Consider the following 15,188-nt stretch of genomic DNA (forward strand, 5'->3'; position numbering starts at 1 on the left):
AAAAATCAGAAAGCCTTTCCATCATTAACCTCATCAAAGCCCCTTTCATAGAGCATTACAGCAAAGGCCCTTCGACCCTCGATGTTGCGCTGACCCGTGAAACTAATCTGAAGGCCATCTAACTTACTTTATTCCATTCCCGTCCATATGCCTATCCAATGGCCATTTAAATACCCTTGAAGTTGACAAGTCTACTACTGTTGCAGGCAATGTGTTCCATGTCCCCACTAATGAGTAAAGAAACTACCTCTGACCTCTGTCCTCTATCCATCATCCCTCAATTTTAAACAATGTTCCCTCGTGCTAGCCATCACCATATGAGGTTGGACAGTGAGAGCCTTTTTCCTATGTAACCCTCTGATTATCTTGTATGTCTCAACTGTCACCTCTCAACCTCCTTCTCTCTAATGAAAACAGCCTCAAGTCCCTCAGCCTTTCCTCATAGGACCCTCCTTCCATCCTGGTAAATCTCCTCTAAACCCTTTCCAAAGCTTCCACATCCTTCCTATAATGCGGTGACCAGAACCGTACGCAATACTCCAAAGTGTGGCTGCACCGGATGTGTGTACAGCTGCAGCATGACCTCCTGGTTCTGAAACTCAATCCCTCTACCAATAAAAGCCAACATGCCGTATACTGCCTTAACAACCCTATCAACCTGGGGGGCAACTTTCAAGAATCTGTGACACAGAGATCGCTCTGCTCATCAACGCTCCCAAGTATCTTACCATGAGCCCAGTGCTCTGCATTTTTGTTATTCCTTCCAAAGTGAATCACTTCACACGTTGCTGCATTAAACTCCATTTGCCACCTCTCAGCCTGGCGCTGCAGCTTATCAATGTCCCTATGTAACCTACAGTATCCTTCGTCACTATCCACAACTCTACCAACCTTCGTGTCATCCACAAATTTACTAACCCATCCTTCTACGCCCTCATCCAGGTCATTTATAAAAATGACAAGCAGTAGTGGACCCAAAACAAATCCTTGAGGTACAGCACTAATAACTGAACGCAAGGATGACTATTTCCCTTCAGCCACCACCCTGTATCTTCTTTCAGCTAGCCAATTTCTGAACCAAACCACTAAATGACCCTCAATCCCATGCCTCCATATTTTCTGCTATAGCCTACCATGGGGAATTTTATCAAACACTTTACTGAAATCCATATGCACCACATCAACTGCTTTACCCTCATTGATCTGTTTGGTCACCTTCTCAAAGAACTCAATGAGGTTTGTGAGGACCGACCTACCCATCACAAAACACTGTTGACTGTCCCTAATCAACTTATTCCTTTCTAGATGATTTTAAATCCTGACTCTTATAACCCTTTCTAACACTTTACCCACAACTGAAGGAAGGCTCACAGGTCTATAATTTCCAGAGTTATCTCCACTCCCCTTCTTAAACAAGGGGGCAACATTTGCTATCCTCCAATCTTCTGGCACTATTCCTATAGACAAAGAAGACATAAAGATCAAAGTCAAAGTCTCGGCAATCTCCTCTCTGGCTTCCCAGAGGATCCGAGGATAAATCCCATCCGGCCCATGGGACTTACATATTTTTACGCTTTCCAGAATTGTTAACACCACCTCCTTGTGAACTTCAATTCTATCTAGTCTAATAACCTGTATCTCCGTATTCTCCTCGACAGCATTGTCATTTTCTAGTGTGAATACTGATGAAAAATATTAATTTAGCGCTTCCCCTATCTCCACGCACAACTTCCCGCTACTATCCTTGATTGGCCCTAATCTTACACTAGTCATTCTTTTATTCTTGATATACCGATAGAAAGCCTTAGGGTTTTCCTTGATCTTATCTGCCAACAACTTCTCATGTGCCCTTCTGGCTCTTCTTCGCCCTCTCTTTAGGTCTTTACTGGCTAACCTGTAACTCTCAAGCACCCTAGCTGAGCCTTCATGTCTCATCCCTAACACACAAGCCGCTGCCTTCCTCTTGACAAGAGATTCAACTTCTTTAGTAAACTATGGCTCCCGTGCTCGACAACTTCCTCCTTGTCTGACTGGTACATACTTATCAAGTACATACTTCTCTTGTATTTTAAGCAAACTCAAGATAGTGATGCTATTCCTGGGCAGGTAGATACTGTTTGGAAATTTGATCCAGTTGTAGTGTCCTTTCAAATAAGGAGAGAATTGAGGACCAAGTAGGTGATACAATGAAATGGATCTCATTTGGATATTTTGCGAAGAAAACGAACTCCCTCTTTGATTTTTGACTTTTTAATTTTGATTGTCAAGCATATTCGAGTGCAAAGGTTCAGCAGTACAGTGAGATGTGTATGTCACCACACAATGTGGCACAGTAGTGCAAGAATCTTAAGTAGAAAGATAGAACAAAATTAAACATCTCAGTAATTAAAGTGTAGCAAAAAACATAAGATTTAAAAGATAAACATTGCAGACCTCCTTAGTTTTGTTTATTGTTCTGGGTGCAACCATTTCAATAACATCAGTGCTTATTCTGTGGAGAACTTTCAGTCCAGTTTAACAACCACATTGTACTTGTCAGTGCAAACCCAGTGCTAGGAACCAATCAAATAAGGTACAGTGCTCTTGTCTGTCTTGTTGGTATATCATGGGCAGCCATTAGTTCATAAAAAGATCACTTTTCTCTTCAAAAGTATGTGTGTGCAAGTTAGGTTTCTAAACCTGATTACATTTGAAATTAAAATGTTTTAAATTCACTGGCCTTTCTCTGTTGGTTGCACTTTGAAATCCATTTTACTTTTATCCAAAAATTAATTGATCCAAAAAGACAACCGCGTTGTTTTGCACATGCTGCAGAGGACGGCGCTGATCTGGAGAGCATTGAGGCAGTTGCCAATGAAGTACTGAAGTTAGAAATGCCCACCACTCCTCAGCAGCTTCAGGACCTGACCAGTGACATTCGGGACCGAGTGGAAAGTCTGTCAGATGTGGAAGTGATTCTAAACCAGAGTGCTGCAGATATTGAGCGGGCTGAAGCATTGTTGGATGAAGCCAGGAAGGCCAAGTGCGTCATTCTTTTTCTTTAAAATATATCAGCTGGTAGATGCTATTTACTTTAAAATATATACCTCCTTTTGAACTTATTTGAGTTCAACAATTTGTCCTCTCATTTTACTGCTATATATTAGCCATATTCATTCACTGAGTAATGAAATATTTCTTAAATTTGGAAATATTACTAAATCAATCTTTCAATATTGATTTTCTTCACATTTTCATCCGTCAGTATCCTCAAATAATTGCTGTCACCAGTAATTAAAAATGTCAAATGCCATATTTTAATGGAAATTGGATTAGCCAAATCTCCTGTTTTAATTTTCTCCAAATGCATAATGAATATAAGTTCAGAGGCTGATTATATTAACGTGGCTACTCCTGTGGTGCAGAATCCATGCAACAGATGTTAAAGTTGCAGCTGATCGTGTGAAGGAGGCCTTGGATGAAGCGGAAAAGGCACAGAACGCAGCTGTGAAAGCAATTAAACAAGCTAACGAAGACATTGAGGGAACACAGGACCTTCTGACCTCAGTATGTTCTTATATCGATAAGTTGGACTTCATTTGGAAGGAATTTATAAATAGAGGTTTTGATGTCCTTACTCTTCCATTGCCCTCTGCATGTAGGGAAACTGTCATAGTTTTAACTTTGCATGTGCTGCAATAGCTTGTTTATTTTAGTTTCTGATGTTAGCTTTAATCTGCTGTAAAATTGACCCTCACCCTTAAACCCCCCACCCAAGACTTTGGTGCTGGACCATTGGAATTGATTTGTGTGTAATATATACTGTTGTCACTCTCCCTCCTGCACTCTTAGCCCCTGAAAATACTATCATACTATTTTAGTGCAGGCTTTGGTACTTTGCACAGATGTCCATCCTTCAGATGTGAACTTGGCATCACGAGCTGTTTAATAGGTATTGCAGCAGTTTCACTCCTTAGTTAATGTTTCAATGTGCACACTTTTTATGGAAAATTACAAGACAGTGATGTGAAACAGGAAACCCCTCTACACCCGCATTGCAGCGCACTAGCTAAATAAGCTAACTAGATTCACACCAGGAACTGGAGATTTTCACATTCTGTGCAACACCAAACAAGATGTTGCATTTACTCACCATTCGTGGGGGTAAAGAAATTAAAAACTTATCTTTCAACAAACATTTCGCAGTGTTTTGAATATGGCTGTGGGTTCAAAACTATTCCACTTATTTTTTTGTTCAGGTTCTTCTGTAAGATTGTACTTGGGTTTGAAAAATTCTATTGTAGTTATTAAGCTGCCCTGATGCCTTCACCTGATAATTGTGAATTTTTAGCTAACCCAGAGCAGTAATGCATTAGGGTGCTAATGTCATATGCTTTGAACTACTCTGTGCAGGTTTATGTTTCATGATAAAATGCCAGCATTTCACCCGTTGCCTTCAGCTGTATCGCCACTTAGATCACAAAATAGTCCCTGCACAGTCTAAGTCAGAGTAGCCCCTGTGATTAGATCAAAGAACTGGAGCAAAGTTAACTATTACAGTTTCTTAAGTGCATATTTGTTTGACAGGGAATGCACAGCACAATCTGTTGCAGTTAGACTGGTCTTTTATCTCTCTCGCTCTCTCTCTCGCTCGCTCTCTCTCTTGCTCTCATATCCTTGGTTGTAGCACGGTTTTGTCTGTTTCAGTAATCCTTTCATGCTCATAGATGGATGCCTGTTTGTTTAAACTTGTCATCTCAGTGAAACGTAAAGCAAATACGTTTGACAGTAAAGAAGGTAGCAGCCTTAATTCAACCATTAAAGAATTTGAAATGTCTCTTTGTATACATATATTACAAATCAATTTACTGCTCTCAAGCCATGAAACTTGAGAAATTGCAGTTGGGTAGTATGTTGTATCATTTAGTTTGGTCAAAAAAAAAAGGAAGATTGCTTAGTTAATCATGCTAGTTGAGTGCAGACTAGCCTATAGCTAGACGCCAATCTCAATCATTTCAGTCTTACTGATGTTTGTGTTAGTGGTAAATGTTTCTCATCCTTACGCATTCTAATTTTGTTGCCAAAGTTGTTTCTTACATTCATTATTTTAATCAATAGAAAACTCAAATTCATAGAGGTGAAATTTCTTCAGCATTCAAGAAGTTTCCAGTTTTGCTGTGGTTCTAATGTGCCAGCTAAGGTTTATATTTATGACAGGCCTTAGCATTCATTTACACCATCTATTACACACTTTCTCATATGGTATGGTCTAATGGGCAAGGAAATTAGACATCTAATTGGAAAACCAGTACAATTTATACTTCAAAACAGGGTATGTGAAGATGTTGGTTTATAGTCTAAATGAAAATGTTTGACCCCTGTGTTGAACTTCTGACTTGGAATGCAATTATCCAATAGCTTACAAGACTATAAGTTGTTCTTGGTTTACCTCCTGTACTTCAGTATAAAAAAACCTTTGCTGTTTTAAATGCTGTTTAGATTGAATCCGAGACAGTAGCATCAGAACAAAGCCTCAACAATGCAACTGAACGCCTGGCACAGATTGAAAAGGACATTGATGAAATAAAACAAAAGACCACTGACAACACACATACTGCAGAAAACATTGGGGACACAGCAGATAAAATAAAGCAGACTGCAGATGAAGCCAAACAGGTAGGCATTTTTGATCATTCAAAGGAAATTTAGAATCCAGTTCATTTTGTCTTGACTTTATTTAAATATTTTCAGCCTAGAACATTTTCATCTTCTGGAAAAGTAATCCCAGGCTCTTCAACTGTGACATGAAGCTCTAGCCTCGACTTCTTTGAGATGGATGTCAAAGAGAAACAATGGGCATAGGGTGGGGAAGAGCAAGTGGCTGCAGGTTGTGGACTTGGATGGAGGAAGGTTATAAGGTTGCATAGAGAGAAGGTGCGAGAGAGAGGAAGGCTGCAGAAAGAACAGAACGGTTTTAAGCACATGAAAGGAAGACTGTTAACTGGAGGCTAGGAAAACTTAAAATCATTGAGGTAATGGGTTGCTTACAAATGAATTTGGAATCTGCACGTTAAAACTGTGCGTGTTCAGGAGCTACTATATGAAAAGCAGTGCAGTGAATTATACTGTAATGAACACTGTCAATTGTTAAGTTTAAATCAGAAATGCATAGTTGGCATGTTCCAGCTGTTAGGAATATGTTATGGAAATATATTAGCTTTGATTTCACCAGTAAGTAGTGTTTATTCTGATAGCTTTTTATTTTGTTTTGAATTGTCTCGTCTCTTATTCTGAGGGGAAAATAAAGCTTTTGTTTCTAACGTATGCCTGTGATTTTGTCAGTTTAAAAACAAGTGTCTAGGAAATTTTTTGGAGTTTAGTGGGTTTAAATTTTAATTGAGGGTTTATAATTAAGGATACTGATGAACTCTTCGAGCTCTGATTTGCCCTGTACTTCATTATAAGTAAGTTCCTGGGAAGGAGCCCCTGGAAATCAAAATGTGATTTTAAGAAAATCTCATGAAAATTCTGTATGTGGTGGGAAAAGAAAGATTTTGTGCTGTAACATTCAAAGATTCTGGTTGACACTGTATAAATGAAAGTCCTTTTGCTTTCAAATAAAGCAGATAGCAGGTTCACCATCTTTTTAATTTCTTGCATCTGGTTCTGTCAGGTACTTTTCACTTCACGATCTTAACACTCCCTTAAGATAGGGAATAGGATCTGACTGTTCCACTGGTGGCGGCTTAATGAGTTTTAGATGAGGGTACCTAATTCTGGCGGAGTCCTTTGCTCTCAATTCCTCAGGCTGTAAGTCACTGCCTTATCCAAAATTCTCTCCTTTTGTACTCCTACCCTGTGTAGAAATTCAACACCTGAGTTTAGCTCATTGCTGTGTGAATACGTTACATTTCATTTCCGGATGGTTCCAGGTAAAATAAGGAGTGGGAGGTTCATTGAACATAGATATGTCCTACCATTTGAGCTGTTGATCTAATTATTGTGCTATACATTTAAATCTTGATTCCAGTATATGAATACAGTAGACAGCCATCCTGCAGAGTACATTGGTAACCCATCCTTTGTGAGATGTTAACCATATTTTAAAGGTGCTGCCTTTAACCTAGGTACTCGACACTGTCCTGAAAGGCAAGTACACCGTTGTAGAAGACACCATCATCAAAAAATCTGATGCAGCTTCTGATGCTCGGAAAAAAGCCAAGTTATTGCAGGTCGAAGCTGAATCTTTGTTATCAGATGCAAGTCGGAAACTTGAGTTATTACAGAGTAAGTATTACATTGAACGTAAAGTGGTGATCATATGATTCAGTGGGCAAACAATATGAAAATGCTCAAGCAAGACACTGAAGCTGCTTCTACAAGTATTTATGGCTTAAACTCCAGTTTCATTGCTAAAAATCCTTTTAATGTATTGTACCAAATCCAGAGTAAGATGGAATTCAGTCCAGCTGTTCAACAGCCTTACATTCTGAAACACAGTACTGTTTACTTCTGGTTTGAGTAGCATAACAATTACTCATTGATGTTGACAGTCATCAAAATGTTTGGACTAAGTGGAAGATACTATTTCGTGACTATTGATATTGAGGGTTTAAATTTTGTTTGGACTGAATTTGGGGTCAGGTCTGAGTGAGCAACAAAGTAGTACAAGGCATTGTGCCAGGAACATAACAAAAATTTCTGGTTCACATTGTCCACAAAGAGCGAATGAGCAACAGATTTTTTTCTTTTACTATCAGCAACAGTTCGTTCTGATTAGATTAGGAGACTTTTTTTTTAAAGAAAGGAACGATATAAATGCATCTAAAACTGTTTTGTGTTCTGACTTGCATGTATCTTATTTTGATTGCAATAGATTGAAGTTAAATTGATAAATTGCCAGTTATAGCACTCAAAGGGAAGTGCCATCTAGTGGTTCATTAGTAGTTTCAATTGATAGTGCCTAGATTTAAGAGTTGTAGACTTTGCAAGATGTGCTTTATGCTTTATTTCAGCAAAAATCGGTCTATTGCTAGTGAAGTTCACTGGATTTCTTTAGAATTTTCAATGCTTACATCTGCTAACATCTTATTTCTTAGCACAGCCAAGTCTGAATGTCCATCTCCTCAGTCTTGTTGATAGTAATTTTGTTGTGGTAACTTCACATTAATTACTCCTATTCTGGCGGTACAATTAAGTAATCAAGTTTTATGTGTATGTTAGTTGCAGTTAGATTTAAAGAGAGTTTTTCCCCATCTGATCAGAGCTCAGTGTTATACCAATCTTGGTACTGATGGTAACTGGAGTGCAGGTTCATAGCTCCTTGAAATTGGAGTCGCAGGTAGATAGGATAGTGAAGAAGGCATTTGGTATGCTTTCCTTTATTGGTCAGAGTATTGAGTAAAGTTGTTGGGAGGTCTGTTGCAGCTGTATAGGACATTGGTTAGGCCACTGTTGGAATATTGCGTGCAATTCTGGTCTCCTTCCTATCAGAAAGATGTTATGAAATTTGAAAGGGTTCAGAAAAGATTTACAAGGATGTTGCCAGAGTCGGAGGATTTGAGCTATAGGGAGAGGCTGAACAGGCTGGGGCTGTTTTCCCTGGACCGTCGGAGGCTGAGGGGTGACCGTATAGAGGTTTACAAAATTATGAGGGGCATGGATAGGATAAATAGGCAAAGTCTTTTCCCTGGAGTCAGGGAGTCCAGAACTAGAGGGCATAGGTTTAGGGTGAGAGGGGAAAGATATAAAAGAGCCCTGAGGGGCAATGTTTTCACAGAGGGTGGTACGTGTATGGTATGAGCTGCCAGAGGAAATGGTGGAGGCTGGTACAATTGCAACATTGTAAAAGGCATTTGGATGGGTATATGAATAGGAAGAGTTTGGAGGGATATGGGCCGGGTGCTGGCAGGTGGGACTAGATTGGGTTGGGATATCTGGTCGGCATGGACAGGTTATACCGAGGGTATGAATACCAGAACCTTCTGGAATAAACTAAGTCTGAACAAACTGATCTATCTACAGTCCATGCATTGTGATATGGATGTGAATTTTCTATCTCCTAAAGGCCTCCCCAGTTTGGTTAAATGACTTGATCAAGCTGTAGCTTTTGTGATTTTTTTCATTTCTATTCTATTCAAAGCAAATCACTTGATATTAGTTGCACTAAGTACTGCAAGCATATTGTCAGGAAGGGTTAAAATTAATCAAGTATTGATCATGCACTTTGATCTGACCACATGTTCATATCACACTACTTAACAAGTGTCAGCTAAAGAGATCCCTACTTGAATCTGTAGCATTGATTTAACATCCTCCAGCTCTGAATAGCTTTGACAAGGTGATGTTCTTGCGCGCAAAATTTGGAAATTTTATTTTCGATGTCAATATCTTCCTCTTCATACATTGAAATATTAAATATGAATAAAGATTTTAGCTAATTGAATCGTAAAGCAGATGAGATAAGACTGCTGTCAGAAATTATGTATTCATATCTAACTGCTCAAGAATTGCAAGTTGACGTTGTGTTTCTTTACAGAACTGGAAAAAAGTTATGAAGACAACCAAAAAGCTTTGGAGGAAAAAGCCCAAAAGTTAATAAAATTGGAAGAAGATGTGCGCTTATTGCTGCAAACGATTAGCCAGAAGGTTGCCATCTATAGTACCTGTTTATAATGAGAATCACTTCACTGACACTATATACTTCAAGCTGCCTTCCTGTCAATCCCTAATATTCTACTTGTTAAGCTGAAGAACAATCCATGCCAAGCCAACATTTTAAAAGGAAAGCTTGCAAATTTATTGAGTCGTTGTTTAAAGTGGTACATTATTTGTAAGCACTTTGATTTCTACACGTAGTTCTCCTATAACACAGTAGTTGTGTTCCCATGTGACAACCTTTTGTAGAAAATAGCATAATATAAATAACAGGGCTGATGGAAAAAACAGGGGTCAGGCAAACCGTTAAAAATATCAGTAAAAATTAAACACAACAATTAGCATAACACAAACGATAGCGCAGTCTAAGTACATCTTTAAATCATATATTTTAATTAAATAATAGAGTAAATCTAACATTGTAACACAAAAATCACTGACTACAGCATTGTACCTTTTCAAGATGCTCTTCACCAGAAAGTGCGTGAGCTGACTGCCCAAGTGATGCCGACACGGAAGTCCGGTCCTCCCCAAGATTCTCCCACAGTTTGAAATAAAGTTCCTCCTAAATGTAGATTACAATTCCCAGTCTCGAAATAAGTTTCAAGGCTTGAAGAGCTGATTGCATTCCTGTTTTAGCTGAACACACTGAATTTGCATTTTGCAGATGTAGGATCCTGAGGCTGGGTTTTGCTGTTCAACTCCAGCAGGGGATGGAATCCATGGAACAGTGAACAGGGGTTCGCTTTGTTTTTCACAAATTGCCTTGCAACCATATCGTATTTATAAACACGTGTTATAGGAGAGCTACCTGTGTTTTAAATGTTTAACAACAAATGTTGCAACCATAAAATGCAATTTGCAAGCACCAGCAGTATTTTTATATTATTGTTCTTTAAACTTAGTGGAAAATGAAGTTAAAGTTCTCCGGAAAAGGTAGCAAACGTTTTTGTAGCCAGTATTGAATACATTTATTGCATTCAAATCATATATAAAATGGACATCATAAACATCCATTGCGCAATAAATGCTTTTTTAAAAAAAAATTGCCTTGGTCTTTGCAACTTTTTAAAAAAAAAAATCATTTGTGGATTGAACCATTGCAGACTACATGCTGCATGTGGCCTTATAATGCATTTACAGAAGGAATTCGAGAATTTTGACACACTGGCAGTGAAAGAACACTGATATAATTCCTAGTCAGGGTGATGAGTGGCATGTAGGGGAACTGTCAGGTGGTGGTCGTCCATGTATCTGCTGCCTTTGTTCTTCTAGATGGATGTGGTCATGGATTTATAACATGCTGCCTAAGGATTTTGGGGGAATTTCTGCAATACATCTTGTAGATAGTACACACACTGCTGCTAGTGAGCATTGAAGGAGGGAGTGGATGCTTGTGGATATGATACCAATCAAGTGGGCTGCTTTGTCTTTAGTTGGTGTCAAGCTTCTAGAGTGTTGACGCTGTACCCAGCCAGGCAAGTGGGGCATATTCCATCATGTTCCTGACATGTGCCTTGTAGATGGTAGATAGACTTTGGGTCAGGAGGTGAGATACCCATTACAGTATTCTGAACCTCTGACTTGCTTTTGTAGCCACTGTTTATGTAATGCATCCAGTTGAGTTTCTGGTCAATGGTAATGTCCAGGATGTTGATAGTAGGGGTTCAGTGCCAGTTAGATTGTCCCTTACTGGAGACAGGGTTTTCCCTGGAATTTGTGTGGCACACATGTTACTTATCACTTGTCAGCCCAAGCCTGGGATATTGTCTGGATCTTGTTGCATTTGAAATTGAACTACTTCAATATCTGAGGAGTTGTGAATGGTGCTGAACATTGTGCAATCAACAACAAATATCTCCACTTCTGACCTTTTGAATGAGGGAAGGTCATTGATGAAGCTGCTGCAAATGGGTGAGCCAGGGACACTACCCTGAGGAACTCCTGCAGAGACTTCCTGGAACTGAGATGACTGACCTTCAATGACCACAACCATCTTTCTATATGTCAGGTATGACTCCAACCAGTGAAGAACTTGCCATTGAGTCCCATTGATTGCAGTTTTGATAGGGGTCCGTGAAGCTACACTCAGTCAAGTGTGGTCTTGATGTCAAGAGCTGTCACTATCAGCCTACCTTTTGGAATTTATTTTTTTTCCATGTTAGAACCAAGGCTGGAATGAGGGAACTGGGTGTGGCTGAACAGATGCTGCTTGATAGCACTGTTGATGATGATCAAGAGTACACTGATGAGACTATAGTTGGTCAAATTGGATATGTCCTTTTTAATGTACAGGACATACTTGGCCAACTTTTCACATTGTCAGGTAGATGCCAGTGTTATACCTATATTGGAACAGCTTGGCTAAGGGAGCAGCAAGTTCTGAAGCACAAGTTTCAGTACTATTGTCAGAATGTCATCAGAGCCTATAGCCTTTACATTATCCAATGCCTCCACCTGTTGCTTGATATCGCCTGAAGTGAATTGAATTGGCTGAGGCTGGTATTTGTAATGCTGGGGACTGCTGGAGGAGGCTGAGATGAATCATCCACTTGGCACTTGTGGTTGAAGATTACTGTGAATGCTACAGCCTTATGTACTGATGTGATGGGCTCTTCCATCATTGAGGATGGTGATGTTTGTGGAGTCTATGTCTCCAGTGTTATTTAATTGTTCACCATCAGCCACAAGTGGATGTGGGCAGAACTATAGAGCTCAGATCTGGTCTGTTGGTTGAGGGATTTCTTAGCTCTGTAGCAGTTTCAGGGCAATCACCAGTTTTAAAAGAAAATGACCTTTTGTGAAAAACTGGTCAACCTGGCATCTGTGCAGACAGGATTTCCCAGCAGGCCTGCCAGTATTGTGACATGGTGGCTCAGTGGTTGGCACTGCTGTCTCATAGCACTAGGGTCCCAGGTTCGATTCCAACCTCCGGTGACTGTCTGTGTGGAGTTTTCATGTTCTCCCTGTGTCTGTGTGGGTTTCCCCCAGGTGTTCCAGTTTCCTTCCACAGTCCAAAGGTGTGCAGGTCAGGTGAATTGGCCATGCTAAAGTTCACTGGTAATTTTGAACTCCTATTTGAGTCCATCTGTGTTCCTTCTGGGTACACCAATTCTGGCTGAGTTCACAGCTGATCCCAGACTATAAATCTCGTGTCATCCGGGTGATTTGAATTGCACACTCAAGGCTGATTGCTGGCCAGGATAAGCAGTTGGATCTCTCTTTTTCTCTCTCTTGGGGTTACTGCCCGAATGGGTAGTTACCAGGTGGCTGTTGTCCCACTAACAAGAGAGGGAATCGCCCAGGCACTGGGGGTAGTCGCGATTACTATGTGGAGATAAGTTCCAGGTCGCTGGTCCGGCCATAAACAGTGAGCTCAGTTCAGCGCGTGCTCTCTCTCTCCAGTGGAGTTCCCCTAAGTGCGGCATTCCAGGGCTTCAGAGGCTGCTGGAGGGAGACCACCACAGTAATCAGTATATTTTGTGCCCTTGCCACTGCTTCTTCCAAGTGTTGTTACACTTGGAGGAGAACTGATTCATCAACTGAGGGAGGATGGTACGTGGTAATCAGCAGGAGGTTTCCTTGTCCATGTTAAACGTGAAGCCTTGAGACTTCATGGGATCCAGAATCAATGTTGAGGACTACACTTATTGCTGGGGAAAATGTTTGTTATGTGGCAGAGTTTTCTGAAAAACCCCCAAGCAATAGAATAGATTGTAAAGTATAATATAGCAAAGAATTGACTTGGGCTATATTTATGACTATAGTCATAGTGTGAGCAAAGCGTCAGGATACTGACTAAAACATATGGTCCTGTGTTTGGCTATTTCTGCTTCAAGAAGAGAGTTCGAGTGAAGTTCACTGTGTTGAAGACGGGGTAGACCCATAATATTGATGGAGAGCTTTGAACATAATCCTTAATTTCAGTTATATTTGATAATGTACAACTGTAGTAAATTAATAATGTTTTTGTGTGCTTAAACCTAAAACAAATTCTCCTTTTAGCTGATGCAGATACAGGCTTAGTTATAAGACCAAGCAATTTCAAGTTTGGAAGTCACAATATCTTCCAGCTGAATCTGAGCAGAAAATGAGTCAACAATTACTTGGAAGATAAAAAGAGTTCACTTCTGGGCTAAAAGCTTCTATTTGTTCTTATTTCTTGACCAGAGACAGACATTGAAGGTAATTATTCTCTTGTCTGCCATGCAGGTGCTAACATGTTGCAAGCCATTGTAAACTGATCATTAGAACGTTTGACCAGAGTGTGATTTTAAAATTATTAATAATTTTTAAAAGTATTATCGCTCTTGAAAAGCCAGGTGCAGATTTCCACATGCGATTTCCAGCAGGAATGGCTAAAACATCCAAATCTCACTGGCTTCCATTGAAGTTGGTGGGGAATGTATCCGTTAATTCCCCTGCACCCCCTCTTTAATCTTGGGTTTTATTGTCATAAGAGCTGTCTTCATAGCAAGTGGAAAGATATGGCAGGCTGGAAGACAATAACAAATCTGAAAGCACAAAAGGCTTTCAATATAGAGAACAATGTGGAGTTACAGACATATTTAAAGCTTTGAATGCAATCATGCAAATAGAAATGACTAAATGCAACACTGGCCATATAGGAACTAATGTGAAAACTGTAGCTGGGTTTCAAAAAGATCAAACATAAATCATTATGTGCTTTAATCTGAAATATTTTACATTGCTAAATTCCTATACTGGCGAATGAAATCAGTTTAAATCAGTGGCAAAACATTAAGTTTGGGGGATCTTTTGGTGTTCATCCACAGATTCCTGTAGGCAAGAGGACAGGTTTATGAGATAGTTAAGGCATACAGGACAGCTTCCTTCACTATAGTATGCTGTGTCCTTGTTGTACTAATACTACATTCCTCTGCCCCTGTGAAAGCAGTTTAACTTTCTCCCCATAATATTAACAAATACAGCTGCAAGAATGCTGGTCCCATCTGATAGCTGTTGTAAAAATGAAAACAGGACAGGAAGTCAAAATATTTGATGAAATTGATGCCTCCTATTGGCAATTATGTCTCTAGCATCTCTACACCAAATTGCAACAACTTTTAATGCGACTTTGTGTGTTACAATATACCCTGTAAAATGTGTTTTCAAAGTCCCCATGTGCAGTAAATGTCTGGAAATTTATTGAGAGCAGCAAATTAACCCTTAACCATGGGCAGATCTCAGTTTTCATTCAGTCTAAATTTTTGATTGAATCCAGACAGTGTAGCAATCAATTTGGATTGCATTTGCATTTACGTGACTAACTTCCCATCAGGATCGGCACAAGTTGCTCAATGAGTGAATTAACCCTGTTTTGCCAATAATTAACAAATGTCATGAACTATCAATTACATATTAACCATAAGGAATGTGAAACTTGGAATGGGAGTATTTGTAAAGTGTTAATCAATAAAATGTTAACAGCTATGTTATATCCCCAATATTAACTGCTTGATTTTTTTAAAAATTGCAGTTCAAGTCTGTATCTAAGATAATTTAATTTATCATTTACTCTCCACCCCATC

General features: G+C 39.5%; 1 protein-coding gene across 1 annotated transcript in view; it reads left to right on the top strand.

The window, feature by feature from the left end:
* Window positions 1-10,682, top strand: part of lamb1a (laminin, beta 1a) — a 99,328-nt gene extending 88,646 nt beyond the window's left edge. Inside the window, exons 29-33 of the mRNA XM_043713615.1 lie at window positions 2,815-3,022; window positions 3,405-3,546; window positions 5,479-5,655; window positions 7,107-7,266; window positions 9,518-10,682. Coding sequence (XP_043569550.1) covers window positions 2,815-3,022; window positions 3,405-3,546; window positions 5,479-5,655; window positions 7,107-7,266; window positions 9,518-9,654 — 824 coding nt within the window. The 3' untranslated portion in view covers window positions 9,655-10,682. The remainder of the gene's footprint in view (window positions 1-2,814; window positions 3,023-3,404; window positions 3,547-5,478; window positions 5,656-7,106; window positions 7,267-9,517) is intronic.
* Window positions 10,683-15,188: the final 4,506 nt, after the last annotated feature.

Source organism: Chiloscyllium plagiosum, chromosome 23 (genome assembly GCF_004010195.1).
Source record: "Chiloscyllium plagiosum isolate BGI_BamShark_2017 chromosome 23, ASM401019v2, whole genome shotgun sequence".
Taxonomy (NCBI): domain Eukaryota; kingdom Metazoa; phylum Chordata; class Chondrichthyes; order Orectolobiformes; family Hemiscylliidae; genus Chiloscyllium; species Chiloscyllium plagiosum.